Source organism: Botryllus schlosseri, chromosome 2 (assembly GCF_051294905.1).
Source record: "Botryllus schlosseri isolate E-star chromosome 2, Bs_hap1, whole genome shotgun sequence".
Classification (NCBI taxonomy): Eukaryota; Metazoa; Chordata; class Ascidiacea; order Stolidobranchia; family Styelidae; genus Botryllus; species Botryllus schlosseri.
In genome coordinates, this window is record NC_137237.1 from 1,583,287 (window position 1) to 1,602,698 (window position 19,412).

General features: G+C 39.7%; 1 protein-coding gene across 1 annotated transcript; it reads left to right on the forward strand.

Annotated features, from left to right (window-relative positions):
- The first annotated feature begins 2,661 nt into the window (after nucleotides 1-2,661).
- Nucleotides 2,662-17,644, forward strand: LOC145432904 (sodium-dependent glucose transporter 1C-like). Its single transcript, XM_080309738.1, has 12 exons — nucleotides 2,662-2,989; nucleotides 3,518-3,615; nucleotides 4,474-4,651; nucleotides 4,759-4,875; nucleotides 12,489-12,596; nucleotides 12,802-12,927; nucleotides 13,637-13,774; nucleotides 13,835-13,977; nucleotides 16,054-16,191; nucleotides 16,602-16,695; nucleotides 17,204-17,337; nucleotides 17,403-17,644. The coding sequence occupies exons 1-12, from the start codon at nucleotides 2,962-2,964 to the stop codon at nucleotides 17,583-17,585; spliced, it is 1,485 nt and encodes a 494-aa protein (XP_080165864.1). The 5' UTR covers nucleotides 2,662-2,961; the 3' UTR covers nucleotides 17,586-17,644.
- Nucleotides 17,645-19,412: the final 1,768 nt, after the last annotated feature.

A 19,412-nucleotide genomic window follows, 5' to 3' on the forward strand; every position in this document is an offset into this window, starting at 1 on the left:
GCAACAAAAAATTTGGTGGCATATCACGAAAGGCGAGATCGATAAGTCAGGTCGTGATCCGGTAATCTTGATGACGGACTGTAGTATTTCATATGTTTATTGTATCATAAAAACTAAAGCCGTGCGATTGAGGAGTTGGCTACTGCTGTATAACTTATTAATGGGGAAATATCGGCAGCAAGTAAAGAAATCCGTTTTACACTCTGCTCAATATTAACGTAGCAATACGCTGACGCCGAATATATTGTCCGGTCTGACCTATATAGACTGTGAAGACATAAGCTTTTACTCCCTTGCATGTCCTCGTCGAAAGATATTGGTTTTATGGGATTATTATATCATTTGATTGCCTCAGTTGATACATTTGGCGATGTTTAAAACGTCAATATGTACTTCAGCATCGTGGCATTATGTGGCCCTAGCTGTCGCTAGGTATCGTGTACGGTAGTTTAATATATAGTCAATCACTTCACTGAAATGTAGGGTTGCAATTAGCAATATGAAGTCACGTGACGTCATTAGGTTCACAATACCATCCCTGCTAATAGGGACCAGTAGTTTTACTTATATTTTATGTGGAATAACGCTATCATGTCGAATACAAACTGTGACACATCAAATTTGTAAAATAATTTCTCAACTTCATCAGATGTATCTCGTGACTGGAGCCAACATTGCGACCGTCGTGTTTTTCGCTCTGATGAATGTATTCAGACGTTACGCGCGAAAGAAACGCGGAGAAACTCCTTCCTGAGAGTTCGGAACACGCGACTGTGTGTAAAAGCCAAGTTCGAAATGGAGCGTATTCGAGTGTCGTTGATCATTTCGTAGAGTGTGAAGTTGATATTTTATCACATATAAAAACTGGGCCTATCCCGCAACTGCTGCGTATACTCTGCGAAATAGGCAGACTTATTTCGTCATTGATATAATCACAGTCTCTCACATGTGACAACAATAGGATCAAAAGGCAACTGGTCTTCCATTGCATGTCCCCTCATAGAAGTTCGTAAGTTTGTTTTTGGTTTGGCTGTAGACCTATTTGGATTCAGCGAGGGATATGTAGAGTTCAAGATATTCCTGGATTCAGCGATCCGTTCTAAACATTTTGTATTGTTTAGTATCGTATCATTCGTATGTATGCTTCTACGATTATGAGAGCGCAGGTAGTGGAGTTATCTCACGGGTTCATCTTAAGTTGACAGTCGTCCATAGTCGAGGTACTGTCTTCCAAGAGCGAACACCTAACTGCACGAAGGAGTACATTCCCAGATTTACCGCGTAAGCCCCTTCGGCATATACACCTAGTCACCTATAGCTATGTCAGTGGTTCTCAAAGTATGAGGCGTTCGAATAACACGAATACACACCAATAGGCTGGTATGCATTCGATGTTCTCCTACTGCAAATATCGTCCCCTTGGTAACACTATACGTCGATTGGCAGTAACGACTAACGAATCAGCTTATATGACCTCCATTGTTGTTTTCAACGAATAGCGGTACTACCAACCATAGGGAGCCAACTGGATTATTTTGGAAAAACCCAAACGCGAACAAAACCTCGCGTCACTTTAGAAATATAACAGAACGACAAACGGAATGCTGCGCATTGTATTTTCGGATAACTTCAATCGAGAGAAATTTAATTATTGTCCATATTTCTTTCTCAAATGACTGCCTTGCGAAGTTGATACGAGTACCAACTATATGGACAGCTGTCGTTACAGCAGCACTAGCGCAACTATGGCGGTGCCAAATGACGCGCTCTCCCCGATCTTTAAAACCGCGTGAGGCTATTTTCATAGGCAACGTCACTGACAATCTGTGAAAAGTCAAACCCGCAATTTTCGTAGCAGATTACCGGAGTGCAATGAAAGGATATTTACTGTTGTCTAAATATGTTGCAATTAATAATAGCCGGTAGGAAAATGAACTGCAGGCTGACATCAGCACAAAATCCACTGCTTTTGCGTAACTTAAATGTACTGTCGTGAGCACGAAACATTGCTCTTATGCAGTTTATTAATTCGGCTTTAATGAACAAATACCTTCAGTGCAAGAAACAGATAGTGGTAGACAGTTTCCAATCAATACAGCCCAAGCCAGTATTACGACGAATGAACAAAAAAGAGCAATCCTAATCACTAAGAAACTGAATCAGCCCCAAATTAACACCAAATATACAACATATACACATAATATGGCAATAAGGTCCGTCATGGAACAAGTTCGGCCTCATATATCATGGAACCAACACCAGGATTCTTTCTTGGGCGTGTATCCGTCAGCGAATTATGAAGGTTGGTAGGCCTATATACCGAACACGACCCATTCCTATATTATAAACGCGTCTACTGTAAAATAATGCTAGTTGACGAACCTAGTTTTATTGCAATAACGATACAAATACACGTTTTATCCATTAATGACCACTGACCACGCTCGTACACGCTTCGAAGCGGATTTATGAGAAGTCGCGCTTTATCAAATGCATTGGCCTACAAACAATGCACAGCTTATATCAAACAGTGATGTTTGTAATGCTAACACGCATTATACACAATTGCAGTTACGTTGAATCAAGTCTGCTGCCGTATACTGTTGTGTGTGTCGGTAAGAACGAACGATAACGTTTATAGTCCGGACCAGGGCTACTGAACTATTTCTTAGCAAAGGTCTAGTTATAAAAGTTTAAAATTGGCTACGCTCCGTTATAACTGCCATAGAAATAACTTGCAACTGTTAAATACTGAGACTGATAAGATCAGGCATCAAGACTGAACGGTCCATATTCGGACCTAGGTCCGTCAGTTGAGTAGCCCTGGTCTATACTCTACTATTAGTGCAGAGTGTGCGAAGTACTGTATGAAATAATTCACAAGCAAGTATCGCTTCAGATACTATTCTGAGATATTGCAACCGAATTTCGTATGCAAGAAAAAGAAAAGACTGGATAGGAATGGATGAAAAGAAAGAGACCGTAGAAGGTTATTTATTCGATAATCCATTTCAATTCCATTAAGCCCGAATGCATGGCAAAAAATTACCACAGGTCACGATAATTGCCGTTCGCTATATTCTCTGACCAATTTAAACCGCAAGAGGTTGGATATTCAGTTATTATTGATCCCTAATGGAGTTATCATAGCTATGGGCAGTATGTCTTGACCCTATTCATCATCGCACCCCTTTGCATGGAAACACCAACCATTTGACGCCACCCCTTCTCTACCACATCATAGAAGTAGCATAGTTGCAATCGTACACATAATGGGTGAAGCCAGCATGACAGTTGAGAGTCACATAGATTTCAACAATAACATCAGGACATGGATCCCCAATGACGTCACAATTCCTGGCCTAGTCCTTTGCCAGTTCCAGCACCTTAAAAAGACAGCATTATGACTTGAGTTCTTGAATCGCAAAGAAAGTAAATGAATACAACTTAGTAATTTCACTGTGTAAGATATAGCCTATACTTCGCGTATATATCGGCACCTATACTATATTTTCAGGGTCATATGGATCATCCATAGATATGGCGGAAGTCAAGAAACGAAAGGGATGGGTGGTAGCACTGGTTGCATCAATTACGCTAGCGAGGATAAGTAATGTGAGCCTCACACACTGGGCCTATATGCCATATATGATGCAATGTTATGATTGGTCAGGTCATGTCATGCTATCTATTCATGAAAATCCGACCAACTAGCCCGAACCAGAAGCTAATTCCTGAATCGATACATTAAGCGCGTATTTATCCACCTATACAAGGATTAATCGTATTTAATGTTAATTTTAAGTTTGAATCATAGAAACCAAAACAGTATTCAATGAATTTATTGATGAAATCATTCCAGGAAACTCTCTGCGGGCCGATCAAAATAACGTCGTGGGCCGTATGTTGCCCGTCCCCACCCTTATGTAAACTCAATTATAAGATGAACTATGCAGTTTAGCAAAGTCGGTTGACAATAGATGCCTATCGACATCAACACTCAACAGCTATATGGAGCATTTACACTATTTCGCTTACCCGCAGTGTTCTTATCATCGCAGCAGACTTGGACAACCAGATAATTCTAGCTATTAAATCAGACTAATTAAAGCGAAATGATGACAATCCAATTCTATAATCCAATTTTGTTGATTGTTTTTATGCTCAAATTCCAGTTCTAATCTGATTTATATACTTTTCCTGAAAATGCTACAGAAGAACTGTATTGTGCGCAAGGAGCCAAGCTTGTTGTACATGCACTTGTACAAGTAGCCTACAGGCATGTGCTATTCTCGTGCTCATGAGAATAACTCCGATTTAATATGAGATGAACTTAATGAATTTCCAAGTTCTCGCGTGTTTACTAACCTTACTCCAATTCTAATCTAACTCGGAAAAACTGTGTTGCTCCAATTCTAATTTTAATCTAATTTGGAACAGCTGAAAATTTTCAACCTGTCCAACTCTTCACAGGGCCTGTTCCTCTCAATTACTGGCCCCACTCTCTTGTTTCTGGCCGAAAACACAGACTCAAGCGTGTCGCAAGTGTCAAGCATGTTCAGTGGAAGGTCTGTTGGCATGTTAACTGGAGCGATATGTTTTGGAGCGGTTAGCAATCGCTTTCCAGACTACAAGCCGCTATTCACTTTGGGTAAGAATTCCTTGGACTCCTCAGATGTGCCTGATTTAAGCATCCGCGCACTTACGAACGTTGTGCATAGCTTATAAGTTTTGAAAACGTTGCCGTATACATTCAAGGTATCGGACTTGGAATACACGGAATTGTAATGATACTCACGCCATTTATGACATCACTGGCGGGCCTTGTGACTATAACGATGGTCGGTGGTTTAATGTTCGGATACATCAACTCAGGTTTGATTGTGATTGTGATTACAGTGCATGCTATCTTGTTTTAAGGCAGAGGTCTCAAACACGCAGCCCGCGGACCGCGAGAACATTTTGTGCGGCCCGCGAAGGCATTTGGGAATTTCAAGTATTCGACAATATATTCCAGTGCCACATATCTTTTTCAGATATAAGAACTTGAAGTTCCACCTAAAACTGCTATAAAAACACTGAAATCTCAACAAACTACACTATCGCGTCACTTTTAAAAGCTACCATGCGGTAGAAGATCAGCTATTACGTCACATTTCTCGTTCATGATGATAAAACATGACCCGTTGATGATTCGTGACTGAAAATATTGTGATTTGTTTTTTTGCGATCTTTGGTAAAATTACTCGATTTCAGATTGACTGGGTGGTTAAATAAAAAGGACTCGAGTTAAGTCGAGTCAAACGTTAAAATCGGAGAAGGACTTGCGACGCGGAACGGTGACTTGGCAATCCTACGGACGTAACAATCTATGAAACTGTGGCGGGGAATAGTAATATATCAAAAGGTGGTAGCTTGCGTTGCGTAGGGTATATATTGCTATCTAATCAGGTCAGTAGTGCAACCATTGGCAATATGTGACCCCCGTGATGTAAAGTAGGTTACATGCTAGGTGTTGTCTGATCTCTTTATCCATGTTATGATCGGTGGCGAGTAAGGTAGTAGTACGCTCAACAGCTGTAACACCAATGAATTCATGGGTGATTGGACATTTATACTCTTAACCATGGTCCGTAGACCCCTTTGGGGTACGGAGCACCACACCGTGGGGTACGAGATGCATTGTGGAACTAGGCCTATATGCTGGGGAATATTTTCTTGACCAATTTACTCAACTGGAAAATGGTCTTCGCGCTACGCGCGATTTTACGTGCATGGGCTTTCTAATTTTAATATAGGTGCAGTCAGAAATTGTGTTGAAAATGAACAGGGGCTACGAGAAATCTTATTGGAAGCACGAGGGGTACGATCGCTAAGGTTAAGAAACAATGCTATTACTATGGCTCAATAATGATTATATTCAAGTTGTTATCGATATGTTCGAATAATAATCGAAGGCAAAATCTGAAGCTGATTTAATTTGACTTTGGCAATGACATAGTAGCAATCAGGGCCGTAACAGCACTTCACCAGCCCCCCCCCAAAACGTTGGTCTTGGGCCCCCCATATGATGATGAACCGAACTTCTGGGCGGCTTCGCCCCCAGACCCCCTCAGGCTATTCGCTATTTACCGCTACTTACATATCATCTACATTGAGGGCCGTTTAGTGGGTCAGCTTTTATAACCTAAACGAGCCAAGCGCGAAAATTTTCCATCATTCATGATTCAATCCGTCAATATGATCGGGAATTGCATATATGTTGCTATCAATTTTTATCCTCTCTGCTGACGTAATCAGATTTACAGGTAGAGCTGAGTGAGGTGTGTTTGAAAAGGTAGGATGCCTCAATATTATAATTAAACATCTTAGGGCGTATAGCCGTTGGCAGGAACGAAGCAGCACTTCCTCAGGCCCCGCAAAAAAAATCTTGGGTCTTGGACTCCCATAGGGTGATAAACCTACCCCACATCATCTTGTTCGCTCTTGCCAGGAAATGAGTGGTACTGTCGAGTGAGCCAGCGCGAGGCGCAAAATTTTTCGAAAATTCATGATAAAATCGGTGAATAAGATCGGGAATTGCAAATATAATGCTATCAACTTCTTGTGCTCTCTGCTCAGGTAATCAGATTTACCGGTAGAGCTGAGTGAGGTGTCTTGGAAACTGTAGGGCCCGTTGATATAAATCCTTAACAGGATGTTATTTCGTGATCTCCTGTCTGCTATATAAAAAAAATATATAGAATTGCCATAACGTAGGCTAGGAAACTGAAAAACGCACACGATTTCAAATTGGTATTTCTTTACTGGCATATAATTTTTCCTTGCGGGATGGTATTTGTCTTTGTATTTGTAGGGTTCCGGTTTAAATCATTTTGCCTCTGATTAAAATCGATTTTAATCGAGTAATTAATTCAAACCATGATTTTTTTGATTTTTTTGGTTTTTTTACTCATAATAACAACAACATGAAAAACAGAAAATGGGATGAATGACGACACTGTCAATCAAGGTGATGAAGGATAACGCTTAAACTTTCATAATGTGGGGCTGTGAATCATCATCCACATAGCTGTAAACGTTTAACCTGCGTGGTAATGATGGGTCGTTAGAATCATTACTGATCCGTTCTAGTAGCGACGAAACATGTTGATTTATCTCGGGACCATCCATAATAGTTGCATCTTCATCTTGATTGATGGATTGGTCTCTGCCAGTAAACTGTTGATATTCACGAACTCTTTACTGCTTTGTTAGTACCATAGTCCATGAAGTGATCTTTCACTCGCAGCATTACTTCAAGATTTGCCTGTGGCAAGCAATCACGACTATTGTTTGCAGTTGCGGCCGCACATGACTGATGCCCCGCACAAGATGCAGCATGTGCAACGGCCGAAAGGCGAGTCTTGAAAGTTCTGGAGAACACCGGCATGATCCATCCAGAATAATGCTGGCTGATGAATTAGATATGGTACCGAAATACTCGATTCTTCTTCGAAAACTCCTAAAAATCGAGGGAAGATAAGAGACATTCGGTGTGTGTGGAGTATACACAATTATACTCACCAACTTTACAATCATAATCAATCCAATCCAGCGTTCGATTATAGGTTACCAGCAGACCAATCATTGCATTATGGTTCCATCTTCGAAACAGAAACCAATCATTTTGCCAGGTCTCGAACAACTCTTTTGCGATTCATGTCCAATGTCCAAGCCACATACTCTAACTCATCTTTGACAACATCAGACTTTATAGTCCGCACAAAGAGCAATAGTCTTTTTAATCTCGAGCTTGAGCCACATCCAGCTTGATAAGAAAAGGGCAGCAGAGGTATTGTCAAGAGATGGCTGCAAAAATGCAAGATTTTTAATTCAGACATGCGATTAGTCAAAAAAAGTTTTGAAACCACTGGTCGAAATCTTTTCTTTCTATATGTTTTGATGTCGCTATCAGTACTTAGTTATTCTATGTAATTGAAGCTTGCTTGTTTTGAGCACAGTATGCATGTTTAAGTCAAAAATCAAGTGCCATATTGCCTCTCTCTTTCTGAAGTAAAATTAAATGTAAATGGCAATCTCACGAGCTACCATATTTTTGGTTAACATATACAAGCGGGATTGTCCAATAGATGTTCGCCAATGGCAAAAGTTATGGCCTTTGATTGCTCAGCATAGAGCTTGAGGGGATGAGGCAAAGGTGAGATTTTCGTCGAACGTCGTGCGCATGTTCTGATAAATCTAGCCCTAGGGACATGCTATTTTACGGTATCCGTTCCTGTTTATCATCATTGGTTTATTAGCAATTTTATCAGTTCAATACACCACAAAAAATGCGATACAATGAAAAGACAGGAAGATGTCGAAGCGACAAGGAGTAGTCTTATGGAATCTGACACCCACCTTGGCCTAGGCGATGTAAAGAGGAGGCATGCACACTGAATGAAAGTAAAGAAGATAGTATAGAAAAAGAAAGCGACACACAGATTCGTTTCTATTTTAATCTATAACCAGTATTCAAGCAGCTATATAAATATGAATCACACATAATGACATGGTATCTTACTTGCACTTGTGTTCACATCCCACAGCCACACAGCTAGCTGGCCCATCGTTCCAACCCACAATAGCTGCAAACTACTTTTTGCAACGCTTAGGCATCAGAGATGAGGGAATCTTTCGATAGAGACTCCGGATTGCGATTCCTTTTCGGTATCCCACGAGTGCCTCGGAAATAGCAGCAGCATGTCGTAGACAACTATCCACAGCACAAACGCTAACATATTGATTGACTATAGATTGACTACCGCTCTTTGCTCTTTTCCCGCCTGTCTGTCAAATAGCTGAACCATAACGGTGCCGGTGACGAAATACTGCGTCCGGTTTATATAAAACGCACATGATTGTCCAATAATAGACCACATTCACGCATCTCGTCAGATAATTTGAAAAAATCGAAAAAATCAATAAAATCAAAATGGTGAAATTAAAATCAAAAATCAATGAAAAAAACCTGATTTAAATCACACTGATTTAAATCAGCCTGATTTAAACCAGAACCCTATGTATTTGTCGATATGCCCATTTCTATAAATCTTGCGTATTTTTTCTTGCGGAAAGAGTACCCAAAAATCAAGAGAATTGGCGACTTGAAATCGCGCAGGGCACGAAATTTTTTGAAAAAGTTTCATAAATTTTCGAAAAATACTCTATAATTTATGCTAATTCACAAAATAATTTTGGGCCCCCTTCGAGCTCGGTCCCCCCCCCAATTGGAGGGTTTGGGGTGCGGCAGTTACGGGCCTGGTAACAATAGCCTACTTATCACGACTATATCATAACCCGGATCAGGCTACACCGCTCAAATGCTCTGACATCAGATCAATCTTTAGTATATTTTAAAATATTCTACATAAAATTGTGGCACGTCAAAGGTCCACTAGCTGCAATATTATAACCCGACAGTTTGACGATGTCATGAGCAATGCTCCCTCTAACTTTTGACGCATCTGCCCAGACTCACCAACTCACTGCGCAGACCCTTGCACAACAGTCCGTAACGACTAAAAAAAAGGTCATCACTTCGGATTTTTTTGTGCGCATCTTAGATTTTCTGTACGCAGATACCTTGTCAGCACTGCACATTTGCGCACGTGGCAGCTTAGAGGGAACATTGTTAATGATGCATCCTCTCGCATGATGTCTATAACTCATTATTTGAATAAATAATGCCCGGCATAAAATCAATTTTATTCAAATATTTGAAAATATGATTTCTTTTCCGTGTCAAGCGTGAATAGTACAATAGTAAATTACATATTTATGATGTTTCTGGAATGCCTGTCTTCAAGCTCCCGTCAAATAAGGCCTACTTGGAAATTTTGCGTTGAATATCCCTATTATTGTTGGTGAGGCCCGCGGCGTCATCAAAACTAAGAAATTGGCCCGCGAGCACAGTTGAGTTTGAGAGCTCTGTTTTAAGGCTAGGAAAAACCACCTATATTTATGCATTTCTTTGCCATTTCTTTCTCATCGTGGTTATGTCTTGTGCTGTATATGCAATAAACTCAGCGGCGATTGCTATAATCACGTGTCCTGAATAGGAACTGATATTTCGTTTCAAACTAACGCCTTTCAGTCTCAATTAAAAAGCCTTGAAATAATCTCCATTTGATTTTCTTCGAAAGGAAATTGCTGTCTCCTATCCAGTGTCCGCAGTGGCGGCTCGTCCTATAGGGCAACTGGGGCATTGCCCCACCTAAAATTCTCTTCAATGACAATTATTTACCATTTGTAGACGTACAGCAATCAATATATACCGAAATCACAGCGAAACCCGCATTATTCTTGTGCTTTCTCTTGTAAATGCCCATACGTAGCGAAGTCTCCGCGAAAATCGAATCCTCTTCTGTGTTTTCGCTTTGTGAATGCCTAGCCGGGGCTTGCCCCGGTAGCGCTCATTACAAGCTTTCACTGTCTGTTCTCTCAAAGCAGCGCACAATAAAGAAACGGTGATTTACTCTCTCCTATTCATAAAATTATCGAGCAAGTGGGGCAACCTTGCCTGGTTGCCCCTAAGGTGTGATGTAACAATCGTATCTATATCTGAACTCGGTTACCGTCATATGCGTTGAGTCGACCTTTGCTGGTATAGGTAGATTTTGACGATATTTCGCTCCATGATAATTGTTGAAACTTGGTATGTTATGTCATGAAGGTCGTATTTAACACTGCTCCAAGTTTCAGGATTGTTACTTAAAGTGTAGAGTAGTAATTTCGTTTCCAAAGTTGACTGTGTGCTGATCCGTTATTTATCGCGAACAGATTTTACTCAAAAGCGGGTATTGGTCTCCGTTGGTTTTGATGATGTTTCATACCGAAATCGGTCATCACATTTGGCATGGTTAGTTGTGGTGTTAGTATCGAACTCCTTTCCAAGTTTTAAGTTTATCACTGAACTATGTGGGTGGTAATTCGGTTCCCTAAGTCGAGTGAGAGCTTACTCGCAATTTATCACTAACAGATTTTACGCAAAACCGGTATCGGTCTCTATCGATTTTAACGATGCCTCCATACCTACATCGGCCTTGAGCTTTTGGACGGTATATCTTGATTTCAGTATCGAACGCTGTGCCAAGTCCTGAGGTTAGCACTCAATGATCAGGGCAGTAATTTCGTTATCAAGGTCGCGTATGGTAGAGATGTATGCTGATCTGACACATAGGCCTAAGGCTGACTACGGCATTGCGGATTTCACGCAAAAGCCGGTGTTGGTCTGTGCTAATTTTAACTGTGTTTTTTACTGAGATAGGTGATGAGATGATGATCTCATGAAACAGTTTACTAAGATTCTCGGTTTGCCTTCAAATATTCACTTTATCTTATATTCTCCAATGTCAATTTCACCGTGGAATTTTGGCGTTCGAGCCATTTGCTGACAATCCCATGTCAAGCGCGTTAGCTAGTTCGTTTTCGATGACGGCTAACAGCTGATCAATTGTTCAGCCTATTCCTCAATATATTTTAAGCAAAATTCATTATTTTTACGCAAGATTCGGCCCTTATCAGCCTGGAAATTGTCCATTGATCTAATCGTACACGGGAGGAAAGCTCACTCCTACCTTTTTCTCAACGTATTGCGATAAAAAATGAAAGGCTGAGGTATAAGCGAGGATAAGGGTGCCTTGTTATACACTCCTACACTGCTGGTGCCAAGCGACAGTGTCTCTAGTTCGACTGAAATTGGGTAACGTGATTTGAAGCATGTGGTCTACTGCAAACGGTGTCTCGATATTACCCGATGGTCGACAATGCTCGGCTCGAGTTGACTTGTTTATACTCCAATACATCTTTTCCCGAAGTAGTAACCGCTAGTGAACTATCAAAATTCCTATGGGTGAAAAATCGCTGTCTATCAGCTTTACTGCAGTGATTAGGCTCGACGCGTTTTAAATGTGCTCACTGCTCACGATTCTCAACGCTCTCATTCTGGGTATTCCAGATTTCAATGAACTCGTGAACGTCATCAAAGATTTTGCAACCATGAAATCACGCCGCCCGCAAGAGGCCTACTGATACAAACGTTAAAATATGCAGAGATGAACTACTGTTCTTCATATTTCTGAAATAAGCAAGCCTTGTTAACCATACCTAATGTCTATATCCCATTCAAACTGCGTGTGACCACCACGAAGTCACATTTTCACGTTGGAATACACTATTGTGACATCAATAAGACAATTAAAATCGCGTACACCCCTTGCCCCACCACCCGATATTGCCACGAGCCGCCACTGAGTGTCCGCATTTTTACTATTAGCGTATTTGATATAGTTGACAGTGCATATGAACCGATATTACTTGAGTAACGAGGAGTATCAATAAAATATGACATATTGCAGAAACTTACTGTTATACCTTTGCTTTGTGAAGAGTCGTACTTTTTGCAAATATTCCTGACTGAGACTGTAAACAACATCATTTCGCAGGGTTACAAGCGGTTTATTTAAAGCTTTGGGGTCCAGAAAAATCGAGACCGTATCTCCAATCTGTTCACTTTGGATTCAGTATCGGCGCATTGCTCGCGCCCATTATCGGTAAGTCATCGCGATGTGTATAGTCGTCATGATGTTAACTACACTGATATTTACGGTGTTTCTATATGTCTATTGTTTGTGACGTCACATTATAACAGTTAAAGTGCGGCGGTTTAGCTTCTGGGCTAATCTGTGAAAGAACTGCTGGGATGCATCTCACCCACTGCATTAGAATTGAGAGTTTTAACGAAAGAGCTTTTTTCAGCAACTCCTTTCCTCGTGAAAGCAGACGCGTCACAGGAAGCAGGGACATCATGTCCAAACGAAGAAGACATTCTATTTACTACACCCCTCACCTTACTGAACGCGACAGAAGCAACATCGCCACCTGGTGAGATCCGATGTTGAACTTATTAGCGAAGGGGCTCTGAAATTGCGGTCGAAGAACACTTTGAGGGCCTGCGAACTAGTTTTAGGGGGTCCTTCAGGAATGACGCTGTGAGTGAGACTTTACCTTATCATTATAATAACTATAGTTCAATTATTTTAGGCACGGAATAGCTTAAATAGAGTCGAGCACGATGCGATCGCCTTTTCGTAGTCAGAGGTAACTTTCTAGACATAGCCTAAATCGAGATGAAGATCCTTTTTCTATAGTCATCGGTGTCTGAAAATCTGTGGGTACACGCAATCGCACACACAACATGAAAGGGCTCGCCGTCACAAGCGTTTAAGAACAGCTGAATTAAAGCACAGTGCTGCCCAACTATTCGCGAATTGAATCGGAATCATAACTTAAGTTCAAATGTATCAGTGTCGACATTAAGCATGAATTTCTTAACTAAAGTTGTTTCGTAGTAAATTTCCGTGTCGCCATTTCTGTCATTTACAGAATCAATTTTATTCATAGGTCTAAATGAGCAAAACACTAGTAAGCCAATATGTAAAATAACTATGGATACGTGAAGGGATTCGAATGGTAGGCAAATTTTAACCTATACACAGTTTTTCGAGTAAAGACTAGAATAATTGGATGAATATTACGCGCAGACACCCCTGATCACAGTGTTCATGGTAATATATTATTTTTATTGCTGTAGTTACGGAGCAGATCAATCCAGTCAGTTGGAGCTTCATCATAATCGGGGTTTACACGATTTTCGCGTCACTGCTACTATGTGGACTAGCCCTGTGCAAAATTGAGGAGAAAGTGGCTTCACACAACATCGAAAGAAAGGGTGAGACATTTTAGTGTGGCCAATTTGAAATCAGAGGTCTCACTTAACTCTTGCTGTCAGAATCTCGCCCCGAGGAACCGATTAAAGACCTTTGGATGTTCTTCATACCTCTGTGTTTCTTCTACTTCTGCCTCGTCTCTAGCGAAATGCTTTATCAAAGTTACATATTCTCTGTGTCACTTTGCTCAGAGTTGGAGTTCAGTGTAAGTAAGCATTATATAATTGGATAAGTGAAACTTCAGTCCGTGTTGTGAATTTTCTGATGCAACATTCGACTTTCTATGGGGACGCCTCGCTCAAATCTCAACTTTGTGCAATGTTACAATTAGGGCCGGGCAAAATCGGATTCCCGAGTGATTCGATTCTGAATCGAGTATTCGGCAACATGTCGAATATTCGAGTATCACTGATTATGACGCCACAATATTAATGATGTAGAAAGTTAAAATATGTGCATTTTACGCTACCACAAGGAATACAATGCCCGTTATATAATATATTAGTGAGTATTTGATATTTTTTCGACTGTACCTACTTCATTGCACATTGTGACAATGCTATGGCTTGATCATGACTTCGCAGTAGGGTTGTTCGAAAATAACTTTTTTTCCCGTGTCCCGTGGATTTACCGATTAAAATGTTAGGTCGCCGAAAAATGCTGCTTCCCAAATTTGGTGTTATTTGAGTTTTCAACCATAACTTTGGAATTTTCAACCGTATATGCTATTTTTGCAACTTCAAAACTTCAAAACGATAACTTCGCTCCTACGGCTTTGAATTCCATGTAATATATTTTGCGTCGTTTTGTAGACAGCTGAACAACTGAATTGGGTTGGCAGTAAAATTTGAAATTTTTTTATTTTATTTTTTATGGTAATTTCGAAAATTTTAATTGGCTCTGCGTCGGCATGCACTGGTTGAATAGAGCCAAATTTGGCGTGCAGCGTTTTTTTAGGCGACCTAACAATTTAATCGGTGAATCTCCGGGATCCGAAAAAAACAGTTATTTTTGAACAACCCTACTTCGCAGATACGTCATTTCAGTAACGTGTGTGGCTTTGTACTACTTGTTTCGTATACTGCGATACGCCCAATCGATGTCTACAGCTTTCAGCATTAGAATATGGTATCGAAACTATGATTCTGATTGATAAGTTAACGCAAGTGGCAAGCGGCATATAATTACAGTACTCAAAAAACTCATCTTTTACTATTCGACTAGAATCACGAGAAATGATACTAGCGTCACCATACTTCGAGATCCGGAAAAGAGCGGACTTTTTAAACAACTTTGAAAGCTGAAATACCGGAAAAATAATATGGTTGACTTCAAAATTTTTCGACCAATAATACCTGTGTTGACTAAAAAAAGAAAAAAAAAGAAACAAAGGTCATCCGTTCGACTCGACCTCCGTTTTGCCCGTTCTTTACGAAACTCAGTCGTATGCTACGTCGATGTCGCGGTTTCTAGAAAAAGAGGAAGCATTCCCAAACAAGAAGACATTGATGCGTCCTATGAGGACACAATTTATTGAAAGAATCCTCTGAAAAGAGAACGAATGGTAACCCTAATTATTACTCGATTCAGACTTGAGTGCTCTACTGATTCATTGTTGCCAGGGCTAGTTACAATTGCTGATTATTTCACTTTCTCATCATGCCCTTCGCAATTCATTGCATTCATTTCATGTGCTTGACCGGCGTGACTTGTTAGTACTATCTATCGATCATTATCTAATGAACTGTTTGAAGTATGTACGGCAACGTGCGAATCTGAAACGCTATATTAATAATGACAGTCTTTTTAATACAGTAGACCTATTAACTAGTGAATGCATGTTGGATCATGTCATTCAATATGTCATGGAAACAAGGCGTTTTATTTAAATGTTTATATCTCTGAATTCGTAGTGGTTATGTCTCCGAATTGGATGTGTGCCTACAGATCACTCAAATATGCCTGTGTATGCCTCTGTCGACGATTTTTTTTTTTCATCATTCTAATATTTCTTGGATCAAAAGTTCGTGCATTTCTCATATGCATGCTATGGTGTGACGCAAAAGGCTTTATTGTGAAAAGCGTCACTATCTTTTCATCGTTTTTATCAATAATAATAATAATAATATTAATAATAATAATAATAATTTTTGGGAAACACTTGACAAAAAATATTACCGCCAGGGGTACATTCTGCTACGCTTGCACAGTAAGGGAATCCATTATTTCGACAGTAGTGGGAAATTTATTTATTGATTTCACTATTTCGAGTTATTTTCAGGCAGAGCAAGCTAGTCTGCTAACTTCTGTTTTCTGGACCGGTTTTGCAATCGGTCGCGGAACTGGAATCATAACGTCGAAATATTTGAAGCCCGCCACCATCATTATTCTCGATCTCATAGGAACTACGTCAATAATAGTAAGTTTCGTAATACTTTTATTCTGGGCTATATATTTACACTCGAATTTCTTTTTCCTCAAGCTTGATGAAAACAAATAAAAAAAGGATGTAGGCCTATATTAAAATATCACTGTCAAAATATGTTGTTATTTACTACATATACATTCTTTTCGTATTTTGTGATTTCATAATGACATTTTTGACTTGATATTAATGCGGCCGCGCAAGGATCGTTCGTTATGCTCCGTTCAAGCATTTTGTGATCATTGGTTTAAATTTGAATAAAATCTGTGTGCCTGAACGTTTCGAAAGCAGTGTAATGACTAGCATTTATCTTATAAAATTGAAATCTATGTAAGATGTAAAGTGATCGTATGATTATATTTTTATGAATATCCGTTACGTCCACTTTTTGGCTACTTATGCAGACGCTGATGTGCATATGGGGGGAGCAATCCGCCATATTGACATGGATAGTGACCTTCATACATGGACTTTCAATCGCTACCATGTATTCAGCCGGTAAGCTTTCGACATTTCCTAGCCTTTGAGATCAAGTTAAGTATGAATTACCCATGAACATGGATTGTGAAGATGTAAATAATTTTCTGTTTTGACATTATTGCTATTGCTTACTATGTAGAAATGATCCAATTTATCGTCTTTGTCATGCATCCAGACGCATGCATGGTTCAACTGCAAGTACAGAGTTTGTGGTTCCTATCTTTCAAGGTAACATATACAAAGGAACGTTAAATACTCAGATATATCAGTTATTTTCTAGATTGTATCTTCTTCACAAATGCCCCAACCAGACTTGTGCAAACTACTGGATTCACAAAAAGGGCAACTAGAACTATATAAGTATACTAAAAACAATAGTTACTTGACCATCAAGATTGATAGCTTGTAAATTGTAGCCTACATTGTACAAGCCTGGCCTAACGACATTCATTACATACCGACCCCCCTGTTCGCATATAACCATCACGTAAGAACCCTCCATCTAATATATCCCGCTTTATTTCAGGGGTTTCTTGGACGTCGGAAGTCACAAATATGGCGGGGACCTACATATTTGTATTTTCCATTGGTGGAACCGTGGGTGGATTCTCAATGTTGCCGGCAGGAGGAGTACTTTTTGACAAAGAACCCTTTTCTGTGGTATGATGCTACTAATTACTCAATAATACACTCGACAATGGTTCGAACGTCCTTTCGTTCTTTAGATGTATCTCATACTCGGATGTTGCGTCTTTAACATCATATTTTTCATCTTGATGAATGTCATCTGGAAATGGCGCATACGTCGCGGCATTGGATATCAGCCCGAACAGAACCAGCAGGATCAATTTAAAGGCAATTCGAACGCAGGATTTGAGATTGAAGAGTCCAAATACACGGAGTTTTAACAAATACCATATTATTGTACTGATGCACTACGACTATAGTATACCACGCAGTGATATTTCCTCAGGGTGAATTTATTGTAGCGTGTGAATCAAGCTATCAATCAATCAATAAATAAAAGAAAATATAAATGACTGCTGCGTTGTTACACTACTCCAAGTCATTTCGACACTTTCCCATATCTTTTCATTGCATCGCAATCTTGAGGCGCTTTAAAATGATGAAATTATAATAAAATGAACCGGGGGAAAAATTTCGGGTTTCGCAGTACATAAGCCGGATATAGTTCCTAGGAGATATATCATGGATCTGCGTGTAGGGTTGGGACTTCGGGAACAAATTTGAAATCCCGGGATCGGGATTTCCCGGGATTTGCGCTTCTCAATCCCGGGATTAGTAAAGTAGTAAAATACACATACAAGCTACACACACAACATATATTACTTGTAGTGTTGACGAAAAAACATGCTCCCGTGAATACGAATGAAATCCAGCGACCGAAGGCCACCCGGATAATGAGTGTTTAAATTCATGTACCGCCTGTTTCGTGTAGAAAATGATTCGTCAAATGTGATCGAAAAACATCCAATGCTGCGTTTCATTGCCATAAGCTTTCTTCCGCACACTTACGGATTTATTTGCTGTGCTCGACCACCAAGTCATGAGCCCGTATGCGACATCTTGACAAGTCACAGCCATAAGCCTTGAAGGCCCGACGAATTTGCTCACTTTGGGTAATTGAAGAAATGTTGACCCGTTCACAGCAGTTAACTTGTTAAGAAATTCATCGAGGAGAGGCTTATGAGTAGTGTTATCATCTGGGTTATAGACCGCCCCTCAGGCTATTTAGAATGTAAACACTCTCATAATATAAGTAACCTCGGACTATGGCCGGTCCATGCTTCCGAGAAATAAATAACATTAATTATACGTTAGATGATACTTTCCTTAGATATTCTATTATGTGTATTTAGGACCAATATTCTAATATGTGTATTTGGGACTAATGCGACTACTTCGAAAACGCGTACTGAGCAGTTTTTGGGAATATGAATTCTGGCTTATTCTTATGTGAATTTAGAACTTTGTATTTTCGCGGATCAATAATAAATTAATGTTCATTTATTTCGAAAAAAGAGCATAATACATCAGTAATAGCGTTAACGTCACAATCGAATAATACTCATCAACGTTGAACTATTGCCGCGGTTTTATGTTGATTACGCTTTTCGTATCTTCTAACACTTTACTCAGTCTCATAGAAATAGCATTGTATAGTGTACGATTTTATTTCGAAAAAAGAGCATATCAATGATATCGTTGATCGTTATTGCGTTATTACGCGCGGGAATGTTTTTTTATGCTTATACAACTCAACGAATACCCATCGGCCTGCTTACTACATTTTAAAGATTCTCTCCGCTATTGTGTATACAAGAATATACTTCTCTTAGTAAGCAATTTCTCGTGAATTCCGAAGCACATTGACGTGTGTTAACTTCTGTATTAGGTTATAATATCATTTTCATGTCTGATAATGTTACTTGTCAAGGTGATACAAACGTAAGCTCAAACTACTTTAAAATTTAAAGTCTTACTGAATTTTATCTAAAACTGAAACTGTCAAGTACCGATAAAGCACTCTAAACTCTAGTCACTTTTTACGTGGAGGGAGTACATAGCGAAGTACTTGTACACTTTGGAGTACTCAAGTATAGGTTTGGCCTGATTGCGCTATACTGAATGAAGTGATTAACTATTTACACTGCATCTACTTCTATTTCAGAGTTTTACGGTTTTCGAGCGAACAATACCTTCAATACATACTT

Excerpts from the sequence above, each read along its gene's own strand:
- LOC145432904 (XM_080309738.1), top strand. The coding sequence starts at position 2,962 with ATGGATGAAAAGAAAGAGACCGTAGAAG. Across the intron at positions 12,597-12,801 it reads ATTGCTCGCGCCCATTATCG|CAACTCCTTTCCTCGTGAAA; the intron begins GTAAGTCATCGC and ends AGCTTTTTTCAG. Across the intron at positions 13,775-13,834 it reads ACACAACATCGAAAGAAAGG|AATCTCGCCCCGAGGAACCG; the intron begins GTGAGACATTTT and ends TCTTGCTGTCAG.